This window comes from Artibeus jamaicensis, unplaced genomic scaffold (genome assembly GCF_021234435.1).
Source record: "Artibeus jamaicensis isolate MK-2021 breed Jamaican fruit bat unplaced genomic scaffold, CSHL_Jam_final contig_432, whole genome shotgun sequence".
Lineage (NCBI taxonomy): Eukaryota > Metazoa > Chordata > Mammalia > Chiroptera > Phyllostomidae > Artibeus > Artibeus jamaicensis.
The window spans coordinates 13,497,628-13,520,076 of record NW_026521828.1 but is presented as its reverse complement, the minus strand read 5'-3'; the positions used below and the strand labels follow the sequence as shown (position 1 = coordinate 13,520,076).

Here is a 22,449-nt window from a genome sequence, read left to right as displayed (position 1 = left end):
TTCTTTTAGCCACTAAAGTTTGGGATAGTTATACAGCAACAGATAACATACCCAACCTAAAGGACCCTAAAGTTAAAAGCAAAGTAAAGAAGTTACTTTAATATGATTTACCTTATCCTCCCCCCAAAAAACCCTACACAATTAGATTAAGTCAGCACATAAAAACTTCACACACACAAAGTTATCAGTGAATGCTTCAATGCTTTGGGAGTGAAAAGGTTCTGCATTCTGACACAAATGTTGTCAAAAGGTTTTATTTTTCCTTCAAGATAATGAGGAATGCACATTCATGTACCATTTTACTAGTAATCCAGTGTGGCCCTGTTAAATCAAGACTGAAAGCTGACTTAGGACCCCAGCTTTATGCACTTTTACTATTCTCTGAATCCCTGGACAGTTCCTTCTCTCAGCCATAATCTAACTGAGTGAATATGGAGTTCACTTGTTCTGAAACTCACCCCCAACTTTATTTTCTGCTAGAAGAAATCTGTCTTTCGGTGTGGTAAACTAGCCATGCTGACTGGTCTTTGAAAATGGGAGTTTATCCCCTCCTCCCCTGTGAGTAGAGAGTGAATGAAGACCGTTTGCTTTGTTTTTGGTTGTTTGGTTTTGTTTTAGGTAGAAGGCAGAGATATTAGCTGTATGTAGAAACTCAAAAAACAAACAACAACAAAAAAAACTAACAGCAGCCTCAAAAGCATCTGGCCTTATTTCAGCCTGGCCAGCAATTTCCAGCGCTAGCAGAAACTGCCAACCGTTTTCACCTTCCTTAGCTCACATGATTGTCTCAAGCACTGAGAAAGGTAGAACTGCGAAACTGGATGAGACAAAGAAGGCACGTGTAACGTGACAGTTAGTAACTGTCAGAGGTTGGGAACCCAGGAGGTCGGGGCTTCAATTCTTTCTCTCCACCAATCGCCCCACGGCAGGATCCTGGTCCTGATGCTGAGCCTCCGGAGAATGCACACCTGCTTTGGAGCATGAAGAGCCAGCCAATGAGGAGCCCACAGTCCGGAGGCGGGATGGGGAAGCTGCCAATGACAGAGCCTTCCCTGAGAGAGAGGCAGCTAATGAGGGCCTTGTGTTGGAGAGGAATGGCTACTTGTCCAATGAAAGGCCGTAATTGCGAGTCTGGAAGGCGGGATGGCCAGTGGCGCTCCAGGGGCGGGGCGGCGAGCACAGCACCAACACACTAGCACCCCAGCCCCGGCGTGCTACCCCTGTCGCGGCCGCCATGGCCCGCACTGCCCGCACTGCCCGCACTGCCCGCCTCTTCGCCGCGCTGGCCACACTCCTCACCGCTGCCGCTACAGGCGGAGACGCCCGGCCCAGTAAAATCGGTGGGGGAAAGACGCGATGGGGTGCTGTGTTGGGGAGGGCTGCGCGGGAAAAGCGTTCTCAGCCGGCAGCAGCTGGGTGGGGGATGGGGAAGACAGATGGGTGACGGAGGGGTCCTCAGGAGAGGAACTGGGTGGAGAAGAGGTAAGAGACTGCGGCGGGACAAGGAAGGGAACTGCCTACCGCAGGGAAGGTGCTAATGCGGAGGGTGGTGTGGACATTTGTCCCTGGCTGTCTCCGGCGGGAAATAGGCTTGGGGCAGGACAGGCCACTGATCTCACGGAAAGATTCAGAAACAGTAAGCATCTGCCATGGACCTGGCTTTTTGCCAGGTGCCCCGATGACAGAGAGGACAGACTCTGGAAGGTTGTCGTACACAAAGGCTTATTGAAGGCCTGGGTGGTACACACGGTGCCCATAGTTCTTCAGGAGAAGACTGCATAATACGTGGAAGTACATACGTACAAGGCTGTAAGTGCCCTGATGTAGAGGAAGAGCGCTTCACCTCAGCCTTCCGTGGCTGGGGGGGGGGGGGGGGGGGGTGCCGGGGGGCTTCCTGGAGGCAGCATCTAAGCCAGAACCTTGTGAGAGTAGGAGAAGGCCTTAGGGGAGATAGAACCCATGGTAGGTCTGCTGGAAATAGATTTGCTGAGTGATACAGTGGGGAACTTTTTGGCAGCAGTCATTTTATTTGTGGGGTTTGGTTGGGTTTTTTGGTTTGGTTTTGGTTTTTGCTTTTTTCCTCAGTATTTCATTTCAAAAAATTTCAAACATACACCAGAGTTGAAAGAATTATGCATTAATCATCCGTATACTCACTGTCTGGTTTCTGTCATTAACACACTGCTACTGTACTTGTCTTATCACATACCTATCATATACATCCATTGATCCATCTCAGTTTTAATGGATTTCAAAATAAATTGCAAGCATCGGGGCACTTTACTAAGTACTTCATTATGCGTATCATTCACTAGCATTCCATATTTTTTTAATTTGATTTGATTTTATTGATTATGCCATTACAGTTGTTCTATTTCCCCCTTCATTCCCCTCCACCCTGCACCCCCCCCCCCCCACCATTCCCCCCCCTTTAGTTTATGACCACATGTCTCAAGTTCTTTAGATTCTATATTTCCCATACTATTCTTGCCCTCCCCCCTATTTTCTACCTACCATCTATGCTACTTATTTTCTGTACCTTTTCCCCCCTTCTCCTCCTCCCACTCCCCTGTTGCTAACCCTCCATGTGATCTTCATTTCTATGGTTTGCTCCTGATCTACCTATCCTCTTAGTTTGCTTTTGTTTTAGGTGTGGTTGTTAATAACTGTGTATTTGCTGTCCTTTCACTGTTCATCTTTTTTATCTTCTTTTTCTTAGATAAGTCCCTTTAACATTTCCTATAATAAGGGCTTGGTGATGATGAACTCCTTGAATTTGATCTTATCTGAGAAGCACTTTATCTGCCCTTCCATTCTAAATGAAAGTTTTGCTGGATAGAGTAATCTTGGATGTAGGTCCTTGCCTTTCATGACTTGGAATACTTCTTTCCAGCCCCTTCTTGCCTGTGAGGTCTCTTTTGAGAAATCAGCTGACAGTCTGATGGGAACTCCTTTGTAGGTGACTGTCCCCTTAGCTCTTGCTGCTTCTAGGATTCTCTCCTTCATTTTAATCTTGGCTAATGTAATGATGAAGTGCCTTGGTGTGTTTCTTCTTGGGTCCAACTTCTTTGGGACTCTCTGAGCTTCCTGGATTTCCTGGAAGTCTATTTCCTTTGCCAGATTGGGGAAATTCTCCTTTATTATTTGTTCAAATAAGGTTTCCACTCATGGCTGTTCCTCTTTGCCTTCTGGTACCCCTATAATTCAGGTGTTGGAGCGTTTAAAGATGTCCTGGAGGTTCCTAAGCCTCTTCTCATTTTTTTGAATTCTTGTTTCTTCATATTTTTCTATTTGGTCATTTTTTCATTCCTTCTGGTCTGCTCCCTTGATTTGAGTCCCAGTTTCCTTTCCATTACTTTTTGTTTCCTGTGCATTTCCATTCATTTCAATTAGTTTAGCCTTCATATGTTCCTCTAATTTGTTACTAAAATCAACCAGTTCTGTGAGCATCCTGATCACCAGTGTTTTGGCTATTTCTTCATCACTTAGATTTATTGGCTTTGGGGCTCTGAGTTGTTCTTGAGCCATGTTTTGATCTATTTGTGCCTGTTATGTATGAGGAGAGGTGCCTTAGGTGTTCACCAGGGCGGGGCCACCCAGGTCGCTGGTTTGTGATGCTGTATGTGGGGGTGGGGTCAGAGAGGAAGCTGTATGTGGGGGCGGTCCTCTCTGCTTGCCTGGTCCACCTCACTGCTCGCCCCCAACTGTTTATCTGAGTGCAAATGTGCAAGCCTGCCGCCCTGCTCCGGGGCCTGAGCGGTCTGTCTCAATGCTCGCCTCTTCACTGGTTTATCTTTGCGCAAATGCATGACTGCAGACAGCCAGCCATGCGGCACCTTCCCTGGGTCTGCCTATAGCTACCCCACACCTGGGATCGCGCCCTCAGCTGCCTGCACGCCGCCTGGGTCCGGGACCTTTTTTGCCTGACCTGCTTCGCTGCTGGTTTCTCCCCTCTCACCGGTTTAGTTGAGCGGTTCATTGTTTTTGGACTCCGTATTGTTCAATTTTCGGTGGTTTGGTTGCGTTTATTGTTGTCAAACTTTGTTGTTTTTAGATTTGGTTGTGCGAGGAAGCAAAGTGTTTTTCCACCTACGCCTCCATCTCGGCGGAAGTCCCCATTCCATATTTATTTATAGTTTCTTCCTGTTAACAATTGTCACTTAACTCAACATGACTCAAAGATTGTCATGTCCCTTACATATAAAATGTCCATAGTAGGCAGAGATGTTGGGCTTCTGGCCTGGGGGAGTAGGGGTCCCTGCTCCACTTATCTGCCCTCTGTGCGCCCCACTTGGCAGGGAGGGGCGCACCACAAACTTATTTTTAGTGCAGTGCTAAGGCTTCGTGGGTTACGAAACCACAGCTTGGGCTGCAGAGGGTTAAGACAGACTGAAACCTACCAGAAATCCATTTGAGACCGACAGTTCAGGGTTTTCAGAGGAAAGAGAATCTTGAGGGCTAGAGTGGTCAAAGAAGATGTGGAGAAAGTAGATTTTGAGCCAGGCTTTGAAGGATGGGGAAGAGTTAGGCAGGCAGTGTGTGGAGGTGCTGGGCACTCCTCCATCTCTTGGGAATGGACAGCAGAGAGGGACACTCCCCACGGACCACTGCAGACGGCTCAGGGCCTCCTCCCAGCACTATTGCTTCTGGCAATGCAAAGGTTGCAACCTGCCTCATTCCTGCTGGCCCTGCCTACCTTGCCCCAGGGGCATCGAGAGCAGGACACTTGGCAGTGCCAGCCTGCCCTGTAGTCTCCTGATTGTCCTCAGCCTTCTGACAGGAGCCTCTGTCCTGCTTTGGTGTTTTGGACTGTACCCCATTGAGAATGAGGAGCTTCCTGTTAGCACAGCTTAACCCTCAGACTGCTGCTGCAGGTTCAAATCTGAACACCTAGGTGTGGCATTGGACCCTTGAAATCCCATAGTTCCACACACTGCCCTGCTCACGCTCCTCTCCCTGTGAAGAACGTGTTTCCACTCACGGAAAGAGCCTGGTATCCTCCAAGGTCCCAACCAAACGCTTTTTCCCTTTTTGTCCATCCACCCTCAGGCAGAACTCATTGCTTCCTCCTCAGGATTCTTTGGAACCCTGTTGTTGCACTTAATCACACGTTGTCATAGCTGATGGTGCATGAGTCTGTCTGCCTACTCCAGCCTGGGCTCAGAAGGGCAGAGGCCCTGTCTGATTCTACTCGTACCCCAGCACATCTTAACCGTAGACCAGAGAGCAGGTGTAAGTCAGTTCATGGGTATTGAGTGAGGAAGGTCTTTGCCACCCTATGACCCTTGGACAGCTTCCAGGCCCTGTGACAGCAGGTTCTCTAGAAAAATGGGTAATTTGGGGCTCTTGCATATGGAGGGGAGGTGAACATACTGGTTTTAAAAGGTTAATGGCATTCTTGGAAGTGTCTTTGTAAACACCGAGAAAGAGGAAGTGGTTTGTTTTTCAAGGTACAATAAATACTTAATGAACTCTGCCACCTGCCAGGATCTGGGGGCATAGGTACCTGCTCTCAAACCTTAAACAAACCATTTGAGCAGAATGAGCCAAGGACCAGGCCAAGGGTAAGGAGAGTGTTATGTGGAAATATGCTGGAGGGACACCTGACTTGCCTTAGCTGGGTCAGCCAAGGCAAGTGATGACGTGAGGGCCATAGGAATCAGCGAGGCAGAGAGTGACAGCGCATTCCTGGAAAAGTGAGCAATGCAGACAGAGGCACAGGCAAGAGAGAGCAGTCACGTGCTCCACAGCAAAAGAAGTCCAGACGGATGAGAAGGTGGAGTATTGCAAGGGCGGGGCAGGGAGTGGACTAAGTAAATGGAGGCCAGAGGATCAAGAACCTTTTTTTTTTTTTTGGCCGGGGGGGTGTTGGGTTTTTGCCTTCTTGGAAGGCACTTGTGGTTTTAGCATTCAACATAGGTCTAGCAAGAACAAATCACACCAGATTTACCTTACTCTCTTTTTGGATAGGGTTCCTAAACTGTCATATGAGAGGATCAGATCCATGGTGGGCAAAGATAGTGGGTAGGGTGTCAGGCCAGTTCAGTAGTTCTATAGCTGCTTTACTGTCCACTCCCAGTCCTGTTCAGTATTAGTGTCTGTCTGGCCATCGGTTTCCCATAGTACCTCACAGCCTTGTGCAGTCAAATGTTTTTTACCAGTGACTTGGATAAGAATAGGATGGCATGTGAACAAAGTTTGCAAATAACAGGAGAGCAAGAGGTATAGAAAAGACAATGGATGATAAGATCCACAAAGACCTCAAAGAGCTGAAACTTTGTAACAGGTGTCCACACTGGAATAAGGTGCACTGTAAGGCAATGAGCAACCCGTCACAGGGCGCATTCCAATCCTGGCAAACACAGATACAGAAATGATGTGTCAGGTAAAAGGTTGGACTAGACCAAGGGTTGGCTGTCTTCTTCAGTAAAGGGTCAAAGAGTAACTATTTTAGCTTTTGCAGGCCGTACAGTCTCTGTTGCAGCTACTCAGCTCTGCCTCACATGTGCGCAGCCAGAGACAATAAGCTAAAAAAAAGTGTTTGGCTGCATTCCAGTAAAACTTTGTTTGCAAAAACAAGCATCTGTGTGGGTTTAGCCTGTAAACTATAGCCAACCCTTGGATTAAGAAGCAGTTTCCAAACACTGATCTGCCTAACAGTACCTGTCAGTGACTAGGTTTTCATAGTGAAATAAAAATAGGCGCAATGCAATGAGTTTTGTATCAAACGAAATTTATTCTCTTTAAATGATCATCCTGAATTTTGAAGTACCTGCTTTTTTGCTGCTAGTGTGTCATTTTCTTTACAAAGTGAGGGTTACAGTAGATGGCAGTTTTCAGATTGTCTTTTGTTCTTTACTAATAGCTTTACTAAAAACCAGTCTACAGATTGCCTTTTTTGAGATGTTACAAGCCTATGCAAGTGCCTGAGAATCACTGGCCCAGGAGGCTGAGAAGGTGTGGCCCGAAGTCTCATGCCCATTCTCTGTCTCTTTCCCTGTCTGCTTCCCGGGCCTGCTGACAGCTGTGGTTGGAGCTGGAATCGGAGGCTCTGCAGTGACCCATTTCCTCCAGCAGCATTTTGGCGCCCAGGTGCAAATTGACGTGTTTGAGAAGGGAACGGTGGGTGGCCGCTTGGCCACCATCTCGGTCAACAAGCAGCACTATGAGAGCGGAGCCGCCTCCTTCCACTCACTGAGCCTGCACATGCAGGACTTCGTCAAGCACCTGGGTGAGTGTGCTGTCTGGGGCTCCCTCGTGCAGCCTCCAGGGCTGGCGGCAACCATCAGGCCCCTCCCAGATTGCCCCAGTGGTCAAGGCCAGAAGGTCACATAGCCCAATCTCCTCATTTTACAGATGGAGCAGCTGAAACCAGAGAGGGGAAGGAACTTGCCTGAGGTTACACAGTGAGTTAGTTGCAGAGCCTGGATTACAGCTCAGGTTTGACTCAAAGGCCAGTTTCTTTCCCTTTTAATTTGCTGCCTCTTAATAATCATAATCAAAATGGCTTGCACATGCTATGTGCTTGCCAGGTACCTGGCATCCTTGCAGGTGGTATGGTATCCTCTAATCCTCCCTACCAGCCTACAAGAGGTGGGTTATATCTCCTCCTGAGGAAATCGAGGTTCAGAAAATATATATACCTCGGCTAAGGCCATGTAACTAAAAAGTGAGAGAGCTGGGGTTTGATCCCAGCAGCATCTTTTAAAACCACAAATACATATACTGTCTGGCACTGACATTCCACTTTGCAAAGAAGTGGCACTTGCACACGCACAAAGAGGTACACACACAAGCTTACTCATCACAGCAATGTTTAAAACAGCAAAGGGTTGAAAATACCCTGCCTACCCACCCACTGGGATCTGAAATTAAATAAGTTATTCTTGAAGTACACAGACTGGTCGGCCCGATGAGAATGTCCTTTATGGCTAGGTATAAGACAGTCTCCAAGACGCAGCATATCAGTGAGGTGCAGAACAGTGTGTACAATGTGGTGAGGCAGGATAACTCACAGAGATACACCATGCATGGTATTTGCACAAAATCTCTCTGGAAGGAGGCTAAGTGCTTACTGGTGACTCAGAGACAGGGACGAGAGGGGAAAAGTCAAACCCGTGATGTGGGGCAGGCCCTATAACCTCTAAGCCTCAGTTTCCACACTTGACACCCGCCCTGCCTCTTTGCAGGCCGTGAGAGGAAGGAGAGAGATACTCCTGTGCTCTGTAAGCTGTAGAGGGTGGATGGTTACAAGGAGCTGTGGTTTGTCCCATGTGGTCTTGGTGCCCAGCACTGCCCACCCCTGACATCCTGGGATGATATCTGAATTTCACTTGTAGCTGGGAGGATTCCTTTGGGGGGAAAAAATGTAAAACAGTACATTATTTTCATTTGCATCTCTATTGACTAGCCAGGCCCAACACTTCCCCAGTGTATTCGCTTCCTGTTGTGAGCAAACAGCACAGGTGAACAAACCATAGTGTTCATATTCCCATCAGTGAAGCCAGTGTATCCGTGTCGTTCAGGGTGGCTCGGAATTTCAGCTTTAGGCCCCACTAGTTCTCCTGGGGGCCCTCTGAGGGGGACCTGAGGGGCTCCCCCTTGTCTCTGCAGGGCTGAAACACCGGCGTGAGGTAGTGGGCAGGAGCGCCATCTTTGGCGGGGAGAACTTTGTGCTGGAGGAGACTGACTGGTACCTGCTGAATCTCTTCCGCCTCTGGTGGCACTATGGCATCAGCTTCCTGCGGCTGCAGATGTGGGTGGAGGAGGTCATGGAGAAGTTCATGAGGTAGGGCTGGGTGGGGCTGGGGGGCTTCCAGAGGGAGAGAGAAAAAGAGATGGGGAAGGAACCCAGGAGTGTTCCGTCCTGATCCCGAGCAAGCCCCCGGTGTGAGAAACGTACTGAGTTGGTGCAGGCGTGGTCTCTGGTACTGTCGCCATAGCATTCTCTTTCCCTCTGCTAAACTAAGCATGGGTTGTAAACTCAGGCGCCAGGGAGGGCCAGCCTGGGATATGCGGCAGCGGGTGGCAGAGGAGGGTAGACAGGTGACTTTTGCACCTGTCATTCAGTAGAGCCCCAATGTAAAGCCAGGCCTAGTGGGACACCACGGTATTTGCCCTTCCGTCTGCGCTGTCCATCTAGATGGGACAGGTCCACCATAGCCAGTGAACAGGCCAAGGGGGATGTAACCAGTCTCCCTCCGACCTCTACGTGGAGAGGAGGGCGGGCCCCTGCCAGGCCTCCCAGATGTAGTGACCCAGTAGTGGGTGATCGGCCCAAAGACCTTTCTGCACAAAGGCTCTAGCTCCACGTGTCCCCCAGGATCTATAAGTACCAGGCCCATGGTTACGCCTTCTCAGGCGTGGAGGAGCTGCTGTATTCGCTGGGGGAGTCCAGCTTCATCAACATGACCCAGCGCTCTGTGGCTGAGTCCCTGCTCCAGGTGGGCGTCACACAGCGCTTTATTGATGACATCGTCTCTGCCGTCCTTCGGGCCAGCTACGGCCAGTCAGCAGCGATGCCTGCCTTTGCCGGTAAGCCTGCAGCCCTCGGCCTGCCCACCTGCCCTTCTCTGGCCCAGCGTGGCTGGGATCCCCACAGTAACCTCACATCTACCCAGCTCGGTACAGTTGCCTGAGCACTCTGTTGTCCTAACCCCACTTGATTCTGGCATCAGTCCTCTGAGCTGGCGGGAAATGGTATTTACCCCACTTCACAGATGGTGAAAGCGAGGCTCAGATCTCAGGTCTAATGGTTTTCCACTACTCCTGATTAGGTTAGTTTCAGGAACTATCACTTCATAGCATTGGTTGTGGGGGTCTCTGGGCCCTAGGTATTCATCTCTTAGCCCACCTCATCTTCCCACTCGGGACTGGGGCCAGTGGGCATGTGCACAACCCCTGTCCTCCCACACAGGCCACCAGAGGGGTCACAACTAAATCTTCCTTGGAGGGCCACGGGGCCCTATCTCCCCCAAGGCATGGCGACCATACTGGGCCTTGGAAGATGTAGGCTTTTGCTGGGGCAGTGGGAGGGTGGGGGGCTAGGGTATTTAAGGCCAAGAAATTGCACCGGCACTCGCTGGCCTCATCTCCCAGCCTGCTTGGCTGGGCCCTTCTCTTCTACCATGTTCGTAACAGGGAAAGGTCCGGGCTCGGTTCTTGGTCCTGCCCTCATGCTCCCTCAGTGAGCTCAGCCTGTCTCAAGGCGCTGGATTCCATCCACCTCCCTCCCCAACCTCTCTCCAGAACTACAGTCTCGGGTGTCAGCCGCCACCCCTTTGTCTCCACTGGGAGGTATAGAGGGTGTCTCAAACTCAGCATGTCCAGACCCGAGTTCCTGACCCTTCCCTGCAGGCCTGCCCCTCTCATCTCGGTTGGTAATTGCTCCTTTCTGTTGGCCTGGCCAAAACATCGATTCATTTCCTTCTGTCATATTCTTCACCTGGTATGTCAACAAATCTCATTGCTTTACTTCCACACCTACCAGAATGCAACAGTTTCCCACCACTGCTTCCTCCCTGGTCTAAACCACTAGCATCCCTCACCTGGATTACTACTGCAAGTCTCCCACCAGGTCCACCCACTTACCCACCACCCCCTACAGGCTGTTCTCAACACGTCTGCTGAATGATCCTGTTAAAACTAAAGACACCATGGCAGGCCTGCATGTGAAACTCCATAAGGGCTCCCTCTTTCCTCCAAGAGAAACCTGAAGTGCTTTCAGTGGCCTTCAAGGCCCTGCATGGCCCAGGCTCCACCACCTCACCCGTACTCACCCCAGTCCAGCCACCCTGGCCTCGTCCCCCACTGAGTGCTTTCACGTGGTCCGCCCTCTACCTGGAACACTCTTCCCTGAGTCACAGTCATGGTAAACTCTCTCCCCACCATGTCTTTGTGCAGGTGGTACCTTTTCATTGAAGCCACCCTACCTCCCAGTTTTAAGTTATACCTCAACCCCCACCCCCAGCAGCCCCGGTCCCTCTACCCTGCAGGTGTCATCTTCCCGTGGACTAACTGTTAAATTTAGTTATTTTATCTCCTACTAGAATTGATGCTTCTTGAGGGCAGGAATCTCTGTCTCCCCTGGACAGACCCTTGTAGGCACTCAGCCCATTTTTGTTGAATGAATGAATGAATGAATGAATGAATGGAAAGATTTGGAATTAACAGGCACCTCCCATGTGCCCAGGATACCGTTCCTCTGGCTCCTTCCCAGCCTTCAGATCCTACCACGTGTCCCTCCATGGGGCTTCCCTGTTCACTCTTTAGTATTTTGTGTGTGTCCTTAAAGATATAATTCACATAACACACCACTTACCCATTTAAAGTGTACACGTGAGTGGTTCTGAGGATATTCACAGTTGTGTATCCTCCACATTTTTATCGCCCCCAAAAGTAACCTCATATCTTTAGCTTTGGCCATCACCTGTCCAGTAGCCCCTCCTCTCCAGCCCTGGGCAACCACGAGTCTGCTGTGTCTCTGTGGATTTGCCTGCTCTAGGTAGTCTGTATAAATAGAATCCTACAACCTGTGGTCTTCTGTAGCTGGCTCTTGCATTGAACGTAGAGTTTTCACTTTATAGCATTGGAAATGTGTTGTATTTATCTTCATGTGTGTTGCCTCTCCGTGCCTCTCATGTGTGTTGGGAGGAGTCTTGGCCTGGGAGGGAGACCCAGACAGTGTGGTGGTGGATTCTTCAGCCCCACTGCCCAGTGGTTCTGAGAACCCACCAACCCCCCTCCCCCTGTTGCCCAGGAGCCATGGCACTCGCCGGGGCCCAAGGCACCCTGTGGTCTGTGGAGGGAGGCAACAAGCTGGTTTGTTCTGGTCTGCTCAAGCTGTCCAAGGCCAACGTGATTCATGCCACAGTGACCTCTGTGACCCTGCAGCATACAGGTGAGTGGATGGAGCAGGGGGCGTGGCCATTCCTTTCCTAGACAGTGAACACTTACACCCCTTCAGTCCCTAAGCCCCAGTCTGTGATGTGCCAGGGAGGATTCCAGAAAACCATTGGGAAGCCCCAGCACTGCCAAGTGACACCAGAGGGCACTGTTGTCCCAATTCAGATGTCAGAGCTGGAACACTGAGGTTTGTTTCAATCTGGCTCTGTTCATTTGACCGCTGAGGATTTTGAGCCACAGTCAGGGGCAAAAGCAGAGCCAGAGTTTGAGTCTCCTGACTCCCGGTCCAGTGCTTGCCCTGCAGCCACACCAGCATAGAAAGATGAGGACCCACCGTTGGGACAGCCCAGCTGTCCCCAGGGTCTCTTACCCTCTATGCTGGGCCCCAGGTGGGAGATCAGTGGCTAGAAGCCAAGAAATAAGCTGACTTTTGTGCTCTCTTCCAGAAGGGAAACCCTTGTACCTGGTAGAGTATGAGACCGAGGTGGGCACTGGCTTCGACTTCTACGACATAGTGGTCATCGCCGCCCCCCTGCACCTGGACAACAGCAGCACCATTGCCTTCGAGGGCTTCGACCCGCCCCTTGACGCCACCCAGGACTCCTTCCAGCCCACCGTTGTCTCCTTGGTTCATGGCTACCTCAACTCTTCTTACTTCGGTTTCCCGGACCCTAAGCTTTTCCCCTTCGCCAACATCCTTACCACAGATTTCCCCACCTTCTTCTGGGCCCTGGACAATATCTGTCCCGTCAACATCTCGACCAACTTCCGGCGGAAGCAGCCTCAGGAGGCAGCCGTTTGGCGAGTCCAGTCCCCCAAGCCCCTCCTTCGGTCCCAGCTGAAGACCCTCTTCCGCTCCTATTATTCAGTGCAGATAGCCGAGTGGCAGGCCCACCCCGTCCATGGCTCCCGCACCACCCTCCCCCGGTTTGCACTCCATGACCAGCTCTTCCACCTCAATGCCCTGGAGTGGGCGGCCAGCTCTGTAGAGGTCATGGCTGTAGCCGCCAAGAACGTGGCCCTGCTGGCTTACAACCGCTGGTACCAGGACCTAGACAAAATTGACCAAAAGGATCTGATGCACAAGGTGAAGACTGAACTGTGAGGTCTCTGGAGTGAGCCTGGGAACGTCCATCCCCCACTGCAGATGGATCACCCCCTTGGTGGCCGCAGCTGGGCAAGCCATTCTTGCCGCCACGCCTGCTTCTGGCCCCTCCTGTGTTGAGTGTCCTCTCTCCAGCATGGGTGCAGGCAGCCTGCTCTCTGCCTCTCTATCTTAAGGATTCTCAGAGTAGTTGTTCCAAGGGACAGAGTAAGAGGGGAAGGAAATTCAAACCAGTGTATTCACTTTATTTATTTTTTTAAAAGAAGAAATAAAAATCCATCTTCTCCAGCCGCTTCTAACTTGGTTTTCTAACTAGGAAACAGGGATAACAGCGGGAGGGAATGTAAGACAGAACTCAGAATCCAGTTCTTTATTGGGTTTCACTGACTACGCCCAAAACATACCTGTGGCAACACCAGCAACGACACGTGTAGCCAGATGGTTACAAATAAAGTAGAAGGGGAAATCAGGAAACAGAAGACGTGATAATAGCTCCCATTTACCGAGGACTTTTTGGATGTGAGCTACCTCATTAAGTTATTAGACACCGTCCAAGCCTCTCGGCAACACCAGCTACTGGGGGGAGAGGACTGTGGCAGGACCCAAGGAAGAGGTGGTCACCCCAACGGGGCTGTCAGCATAGTCCAAGCTTCCTGGTAACCAGTGGAAAACGGGAAACATGCCAGGCCCAGGCCGTAGGAAGAGGAAGCTTCCTTAGCACCTGGAGGGATTGACCGCTCTGTCCTCTGCACAGGAGATGTGGGTGGAACATTGCCTTGCAAGGAGACAAGGCCCCAGGTGGTGGAGGGCAGTCTCACCTGACCCCCAACATTAACCCCAGCAGAATAGGGAAGAAAAGGTGTTGGGATGGAGTTCAGCGTTGACCTGGGTCAATGCCCAAGCCCTGCCCAGACCTGCTAAATCCAGCTCTGGGGTCGACCTGGAGGACAGACACTGCCAAACACACTGATACCGGGGCTTTCCCAGCAGGAAGAACCCCAGAGGTCACCCGGCTGACTTCCCTTGTGTTAAAGAGATAGAGGTAAAAGCCCAAAGTGACTATATAACTTGCCCAAGGTCTCTTGGTGAATTCACAGAACAGAGCTTAAATCTAGAGCTTTTCCTTAAAATTACATGAATTCCATGCCAAGGCGTTAGTAGTGGTCATGGAAGAGAAGGTGCCTTTGAAGTGCAAGAAGCGTGCCCTTGGTTATTACAGGGATCGTGAAGTTGGCACATAGGTAAGATGACAAACTTGATGGAGTAGAAAGCCAGACTCACACTGGCCTAAGCAATAAAAGGGTGTTACTGGTTAGCACAACAGTCCGGGCTCAGGGCACTGTGCAGTTCCAGTGTCATTTCTTCTCTCATGGTCAAGGATGGCTGCCAACAGCTCCCAGGGTGAGAGGGTCTTCTCCCACGACCTCTGAACCACAGTCTGGGCTCTGGGCCAGTTGGGGCCCTGTGGAACCAGTTACTGTGGCCAAGTGAATGCCACATGCTGATTGGCTTAGGACTCAGTTGGGATGAGATTAAGCTAATTGGCTTAGAATAGTCAGAACCCACCTCTGGAGCAGAGGCGATGCAAACTAAGGTTGGAGGGGTAGGAAAGAGAAGCACCACGTCAACCACAGCTAAAATGGAGCTGTGCCTTCTCATTCCTCTCAGGTCCGGTGAAATCTATGTACAATGACATATTTTCATGCTTTGTACCTAAAGTGAAGGCGCCCCAGGCTATCACGGTGTAACTGATGATCATTGGTATTGGCCAGGGCAACTGAGACCAATACCAAACCGCTTCTGATAACCACCCCTTGCGTCCCTGAGGATGTGCGGAGAGAAAAAAACAGGGCGTTTTACATGTGATCCCCCAAGCTGGCACTTGGGCTCCCTGCTCCAGCCTGACTGCTGTGGAGCTGGCTGCTTCTCCAGGAGCTTCCTTTGTCTGGTTAGGCAGGCCTGAACAGCTCAAGACCAAACCAGGCCGGAATGCCCATGCTGCTGCTTCTCCAAGCCCAAACCTGAGAGCTGGATCTCACCAGCTTCCCACCTACAAGAAGAGGGCAGAGATTCCTGAAGGCAGCGGAAGGGAGCATGAGAACCAGCAGGAAGCATCTGTCCCCAGGCCCACCCTCCCCTTCAGGCCAGGACAGAACCCCCAAGGATCCATGGTTCTCTGGAAGAAGAGAGAGAGCGCGCGTTTGCAAAGACAGAGCGAGCCCTACAGTCTGCCAAACAAAACAGGAAAGAGGCCACACATTCTCAGCAGTCCTGGGGGCAATGTAGTACACGTCCAAACTCCTCAAAGGAACTTTGCCCCTAGAGCAGGTGACTCAAGCAAGATTTCAACTCTTTCAGGGGAGGAGGGATGTGGACGGTAGAGTTGGGGGCAGGTAAGAAACAGTGGGGAGGGAGGAATGCCTTGCTCCTGACCCACTTTTGGAGGAGCAACAGAGGGAGCTAGGGACAGATCTTGGGCTCCCCTTGAGGCCTCTCTGTGTGAATGCATGCATTCATTCATTCACCAAGCGCTGCACCCCTGTTTTGCATATGGCCGTGTGCTAGGTGCTGGGGATTCAACGCTGAAGCTGGCAGATGCGGCGCCTGTTCTTATGGAGGGGGGGATTCTCACCAGAAAGGGGAAAGCATGAAACACATCTGAACTCAGACCAAAGGAGTTTAGGGGCACAGTGCAGACCCATTCTCCATAGGTGCTGAGCTCCCTGCTGCCGCCTGCAAACCAGGGCACTGGGAAGGGCCCACTCCAAGCCCAGGCTCCGGAGATAAAGCTCCCAAGTAACAGAATGATAACACTGCAAAAGACTCTGGAGAGACCCAAACCCCATTTGTTCATTTAACAGATGAGAAAACTGAAGACCGAAAAGAGGAAAAGACAATCTCCACATGAAACTAATAAGCTCACTGGCGCTTACTGAAGGTGTCTCTGTGTCTGGTGGTCTGGCAGGAGCCCCACCAGGTGAGGAGTTCCTCCACCCAATCCCCATGCCCTGGGACACCCGGGGTCTCCTCCCAAAACTGGAGCACACTTCTGCCACTCAACTCTTCCCTGGCCCTACCAAAAGGCCTTGGGGGCCATGGGTCCTTCATGTGCGGCTCAAGTCTTAAGGCCCGAAGAGCAGGTTGTGGGGGTCTCAGAGACAAGCAACCCCCAAGGAGGAGAAGCGGCTGCTGAAGGCATCAGCTTAGGCTGGCACAAGAAATCTATTTTCCATGTGTCTGGAGCCAGGCCGAAGCTTCCTGGGGTAATTTTAACCAGTATCCACTCTAGGACAATACCAAAAAAGGTAAGTTACTTACCACCCCAGACAGACACATACCTAACCAGTGCCCTTTCATGAATTATGGAGCTTAATACATTCACAGCTAAAGCTGCTTTAAGCATGGAAGTTAGAGCAGCCAAGTATTTCTATACTGGCCGTTAGCCCTCTTGTTGAAATTAACTCTAACATGCCAGCTATTCTTACCCTCGGAAAATAGCCGGAGCCCCTCAGCTGTCCTGGGGGAGGGCAAGTATTTTTAGATCTAAGAGCAGCTGATTTAGGATTTGTTGAGGGGGCTAGGAGGGCAGGAGAAGGATTGAATTGCAAGGGGCTTATGGGTGGGTGGGAATTAGTATCTAGGGGGCAAAGAGCCAGGAGAAGCTTCAGAGCAAATCCATCAACACTGCCTTTTTGATGAGCCAAGTGTCTTGATATAAGCCAGTGGTTCTCGAAGTGTGGTCTCCAGACCAGCTGCAGGAGACACTGCGTTAGAAATGCAAGCCTCAGCCCCTACCTCAAACCTACTGACTCTGAATCATTCTGTGAGGGCCCAATAATTTGGGTTGTAACAAGGCCTCAGGGTGATGCTGGTGCTATCTGAAGTGTGAGAACCACTGATATCAGCAAACCATCTAACCAGATCCCCTTGTGGGTAAGCCTGGATGGAAGAACGATTTGTGTTGATGCTTCTCAACTCCAGTGTTTGTGCAAAACCAGAGATTCCCCAGTTACAGAATGATAACTCTGTAACTCTGATAACTCTGTAACTCCCCCCCTCCAAATTCATTCCCACATGAAAATTTCAGGGGCTCACTGGCCCAGGTTAGAAACCCCTGCTCTTTGGCAACCTGGAGGCTCTTTTCTGGTATAAGGCTGACCTGCAGAGAAGCTGAGTTGAAAGAGACCTTATTCGACCCAGAGCAGGAATCTGCTCCACAGTATTCTTGAGAGGCTCGGCCTTAGCTGGACCCTCCCAGAGATGGGGAGTTCGCTGCTTCTGAAGAGACTGTTCGCAACAGTCCCGGCCTTAACTGGGGAGAGTTAACTTTTGGTCACTCCTGCATAGGTTAATGCCAACCAAGCTCCAACAGCATGGCTGAGGTAAGGCTTATAAACCCAAATAAAGCACTTTAAAAAGTGCTTTAAAGGAAGTGTGTGACTGTCCTAAATGGCAGAAATAAATACAGTGATTTTTTTAATAACCTATTTCAGTGTTGGAGAACTCTGAGTGATGGAAAAATCCTCCTTTATATTGATCTGAAATCTACCTCCCTGGAACCTCCTACTCCCACCCTAGTTTTGGCTTCAGAGCCACAAGGAGCAAACCCAAGGTCTTGCTTTGGAAAGACAGCGTTTACTTTTCACTGGCCTCACGTGGTATAGGGATGCAGGGCAGACGGTCTCCAGCTGCCTGCAGACTCTGGGCCCGGGCGGTTCAGAAGATGCAGGTGCAGCCCACGGCAATGGTCTCCATGACCGCGCGCTGGCGGCAGGGCCCAGTGCGCGGTGGCAGCGGGCAGAGGCGGCGGCGCACGGGCACCTGGCTGAACACCGGCACGCTCACCATGCTGCGGTCCTCCTGCATGGTGAAGGGGTTCACGCAGCCCAGACACAAGCACCGAGCCTCTGGCAGGTCCTCGGGGATGCGGCTGGGATCGTGGTTGATGCTACAGGGAGGCAGGAGAGAACAGGACTCAAGGAGCAAATTGGAGCCCACGCACCATGCCCCTGCTTTTCCTAACCCAGGTTTTCCGTCCCACAGCAAAACCATGCTAGCCATAGGGAGAGCAGTAATCGAGTCCATGTTCCAGGTGAGAAAAAGAATCTTGGAAGGCAAGTCAGGTCTCCCAAGGTTATCCAGGTTCAAGGTTACCAGGCAGTCACCCAGTTTTCTTCTTTTATTCAGCAAGATCCCTATCCTAATACTACATGGTGCTATGGGGTTACAAGGAAGCTAAACCCCCTCTATCTCCTTTCCCCTCTCCCCCTTGTTTATAGTCTTGAGGAATTTAATCCACAGGAAGTAACATAGGACATTTATGCCTAATTCCCACTGCAAGAGGAGTCAGGAGGCCTGGGGTCTATTCTGACTTAGTTTCTATTCATGCAACAAATATTTTTCACACGCCCATCATGCAAGTAAGTCTGAATACCCAACAACGCATTGGGTGTTCACTGATGGGCAGCACAGAGGAGTTCCCTCCTACAGGTGGGAGTGTAGGAACTTGATTTGTGACCTGTCTTCACTGTGCCTCAGTTTCCTCAGCTGCTAAATGTGGGCAATGAACTTGACCTGTGGACCTGCAGTGTCAGGATCATCTGGGAACCTGTTAGAAACGCCTGTTGGACTTTACGCCATCACAGAAAGGTCTACTGAACATGTTATTCTGGAGTCTCGGGACATCAGTTGTGCAGCCTGGGTTTGTGAGTGAGGACCCTTCAGGTTAGCCCGTGTCTTCATTATTCATTCAACACATACACAGGTGGCCCCTTCTATGTGCCAGGTGCTAGGCTGGGATGTGGAGCTGCATGCAAACCAAGGTAAGACCCTTCCCTGTCATCCAGAGGCAGCAAGTCATGATTCCCAAACCCAGCGGCGCATCCTAATCATGGGGCTATGCATAAAGTCCCCCTTTCTGGGCCTCAGCCCTGGAGGTTTTAACTAGATGAGGATCCATGGGTAACACCAGTGCAGGCACTGGGAAGGTCCAGGTCCAGCATGAGTTTGATACGGACACAGTCAATTCAAGGCCACCTGGAAGTGCAGTGACTGAGATGTGCATACAAGACACTCCAAGCTAGAGAACGCGACATTCAGGCAAGGCCTTGCAGCACTATTGTTCTATTGAAGAACAATAACAGCGGTGCTCTGCATGGATGTCTCTTTGCAGAGAGGCTAAGCAACTTGCCCAAATCTACACAGAAAGCAAGAAGCAGAGCCAGAATTCCATCCTAAGCACTCAGGCCTCTGCCTCCAAGGTCTTAACTCTTAATAATGACAGAGACCATGTACAAGGTGTTCCCCCTCCCCCTGCAGCCCTCAACATGCAACCCAGCTTGTGCGGGCTGGCCTACCTGTAGCCCCATGGTGACAGGCTTCTCTTGTTGGACAGCCACAGCTGCAGATTGACCTCACACTTCCTCCTCACTGGCTCGGAGCTGTTCCTCAGCTGGGCCACCATCTCCCCAAGGTTCCTCTCATATTCCTCCATTCGGGCGTATGGCTTCACCCGTGATACCAGGTCCAGCGGCACCTGATGAGGCCCAGGGGCCAGGGGCCCAGGCCGCCCTTGACCCTTCCTCTTGCTTTTGGGGTTCCTGGGCTGACCCAGCCCCAGAAAGATGGAAATGGTGAGAAGAAACAGCTGAGGAGGAAGGTCACAGGTCAAAGATGAGAAAGCCAGGACTCCATGTAGGCCAAGACTCAGCACCCAGAGAGGGGAGAGGGGAGAGGAAAGGCCTTATGGGGGCGTGCCCTGCCCGGGTCCCGCCAGCCCGCTGCACACGTGTACCAACACTTTCATGCACCACACTCATTGCTCAGTCCGGTCTGGTACACCTTTGAATACCCTCCCCACCCATTTGAATTGAAAAGGTTTTTAAGGGCCAAGGATGGATCTTTTCTAAATGCTATTATTTGTAGATAAAGTCTTTTTTCCATCCCTGAAATAAGAATCCCCCCACCCATCCTCTTCTCTGTCTGCTCCACTATCCTCACTTCCTTGAATAGCTCAGCAGTCTCCTGCCTGGTCTCCCCAAACCCCCCCCCCCCCCGTCTCCTTCCAAGCCAATCTCCACACCAGGGCTAAGCGCAGCTGTTTGAAACGCCCATCTACTCGGGTCACCTTCCTGGGCCCGTGCTTCCTCTGGCACTGGTGCTTCAGCCTCCGGTCTTTTCTCAGTTCCTTCCTCTCACCATGCTCCTTCCTGCCACAGGGACTTGGTGCAGGCCATGACCTGCAGAGTCCTGCCTCTCCTCGCTTTCTAAGAGCCTCTCAGCCCTCCAGGGTCCCTTGCTAAGGGGTGCCTTGGCAGGCCTTTTGCGCCCTTAAGGCCACATGCCTTTGCTCATAAGACTACTGTCTTATAGTCTGTATATGTGAGACTCTTCTCTATGTCTGTCCCCTGCTAAGCACAGACTCCCTGAGAGCAGGCAGGGGTCAGCATCCACACCCTGTCTTATCCCCGTGTCCAAGTGGATGCATGGCTTTCACCATCCCTGCCTTCTGTAGCTTAGAGTCTGGGAGAAAGAACAGATGCTGAACGTGAAAACAAACACCTAAATCTCACTAGAGACGAGAGTGATGGTGGGACTGTGCAATGCGTGGTTAGAGAAGAACAAGGCCACCCACGTAGCCAGGTGGCGGCGTAGGGGCCCTGCAAAGCCTTTCTGAGGTGTGGGCATGTCAGGCGAAGTTTGGAGGATGAGAAGGAGGCAGATGGGAAAGAGTGTGAGAGATCTGAGTTGGGTAAGAGCTTTGCTGAAAGGAAACAGTGAGGCTGAAGTAGAGTCTGCAGGGGGAGGGGCACGAGATGAAGCTGGGGAGATGGGCAGGTAGAGCCAAGGATCTCTGATGGACTCCCTGACACCTGTGCTCCCCTCCTGCAGCCTCTAACCCTCTGCCCGCCCCACCCCTCAGCCTCTCCTCACCCACTTGTGTCCACCCCTCACCTGCTGCTCTCCACTTCTGCCCTCAGAGCCGGGAGCGTCAGGAAAGCCTCTGGCTCACCCCAGAGAGGACCCAGACTTCTCAGGAAGCCAGGGAGAGAAGGGCCAGGACTTGGGTGGGGCCAGGGCTGGCCAGATGGGCGGGCTGACCTTCGGGGGGAATTTCACCTCTTCCCGGAATCTAGCCAGGCTCCTACCTGCCCTGTGTCCCTCACCCCATGGTTTGCATGGCCCATGCCTGCCTTATCCAGGCCACCCAGCAAGTCTTGACCCTTGGAAACAAGTTCCAGCGAAGTCCTTCTTGGCAGAGCCATTTCCTGGAGCAAAATCCATGACAGAGATTCAAGACGCTAAAAGTCTTCCTTTTTGGTCCTAGATTCTGGTGCAGAAAACTGTCTTTCTAACAATAGACTTTCTCATCTCATCTGAGTTTCTCACCTGGCATTCTTATACTCCAGTTCTTCATCCAGAGAAACCCAGAATGGAATCAAAGTCCCCCTTCCCTCATGCTGCAAATGGGAACCAGAGGCACCGAGGGACTTGCCCAAGGTCACACAGCCTGGCTCTCAGGACCCAAGGACTCTTTGGAAAAACCCTGATAACTGAGTTTGCCAGGATCGCCCCAGATGCCTTTGGCCTGAAAGGGCTTCAGTGTGGACGGGCTGAGCCCTACTCAGAGGCCTGAGCTACTGGCCATGGCTGCAGTCTGTGAGACCAGTCTGTTTCTCTCTAGTCCTGCAGGAGAGGACAAGGGGAGAACTCTGCAGGTTCCAAGCCAAACAGAGGCAGACATTAATCAATAGGAAAGAAGTACTGAAACACCCAGGCCCTAAAGAGAGGTGGGGGCGGGGGAAGCACCACGTACCAGGTTGTACAGCCAGTCCATCCCGACGAGCCAGGCGGTCAGCCTGCAGCTGCCGCCCGCCTGGAACCCCAGATGCCTCCACCAAGAGAATGGCAGCGACAGGATGAGCGAAGCAATTATAGCTCATCAGGGGGCTGCTGGGGGTGGGTGGGCTTGTCCTCGCTGGGAGCCTCGGGCCCCCAGCTGGTTGGGCCTGGCGCGGTGGCAGGCGGTGAGGGGCGTGGGGGCAGGCCAGGAACCCGCAGAGGTGCCCAGGGCTGTTGACTGAGGGACAATGCCCTGTGTGTCTGGTGGGGCTCTGGAGGGTGGCACCTCCGCCTGTGGCCTGCGGCCGGCCCGCTGGCCAGCACCCACAGGGCCAGCTAAGACAATCAGCTTCGTTTGCTTTGGGGATGGCAAGGGGGTGAGGGCAGAGGAGGGACAGGCTGTCCATTGGTCAGGAGAGCAAATGTGCTCAGAGCGTGCTGGCCAGGAGCAGGGCACAGGCCCCCGCTCCCAAGACGGCAGACTCGGGTGCTCTGGCCTCGGCCGGTCTCAGGTGAGCTCCACAGCCCTTGATGACCAAAGTGCCACTTCCTTAGTTCACAAGTGGGGAAACTGAGGCCAGCTGGAGCAGAAAGGGACT

The 22,449-nt window shown here is 51.7% G+C and overlaps 2 protein-coding genes across 2 annotated transcripts; one reads left to right on the top strand and one right to left on the bottom strand.

Moving 5' to 3' along the window:
- Positions 1 to 1,176: 1,176 nt before the first annotated feature.
- PCYOX1L (prenylcysteine oxidase 1 like) lies at positions 1,177 to 13,297 on the top strand. Its single transcript, XM_037161927.2, has 6 exons — positions 1,177 to 1,340; positions 7,025 to 7,231; positions 8,614 to 8,788; positions 9,323 to 9,534; positions 11,759 to 11,899; positions 12,351 to 13,297. The coding sequence occupies exons 1-6, from the start codon at positions 1,235 to 1,237 to the stop codon at positions 13,007 to 13,009; spliced, it is 1,500 nt and encodes a 499-aa protein (XP_037017822.2). The 5' UTR covers positions 1,177 to 1,234; the 3' UTR covers positions 13,010 to 13,297.
- A 4,428-nt stretch (positions 13,298 to 17,725) lies between these two features.
- Positions 17,726 to 21,845, bottom strand: IL17B (interleukin 17B). Its single transcript, XM_037161852.2, has 3 exons — positions 21,825 to 21,845; positions 19,366 to 19,655; positions 17,726 to 17,957 (listed from the first exon to the last, which is right to left on the bottom strand). Exons 1-3 carry the CDS (start codon positions 21,843 to 21,845, stop codon positions 17,726 to 17,728), a joined length of 543 nt encoding a protein of 180 aa, XP_037017747.1.
- Between the last annotated feature and the right edge of the window lie 604 nt (positions 21,846 to 22,449).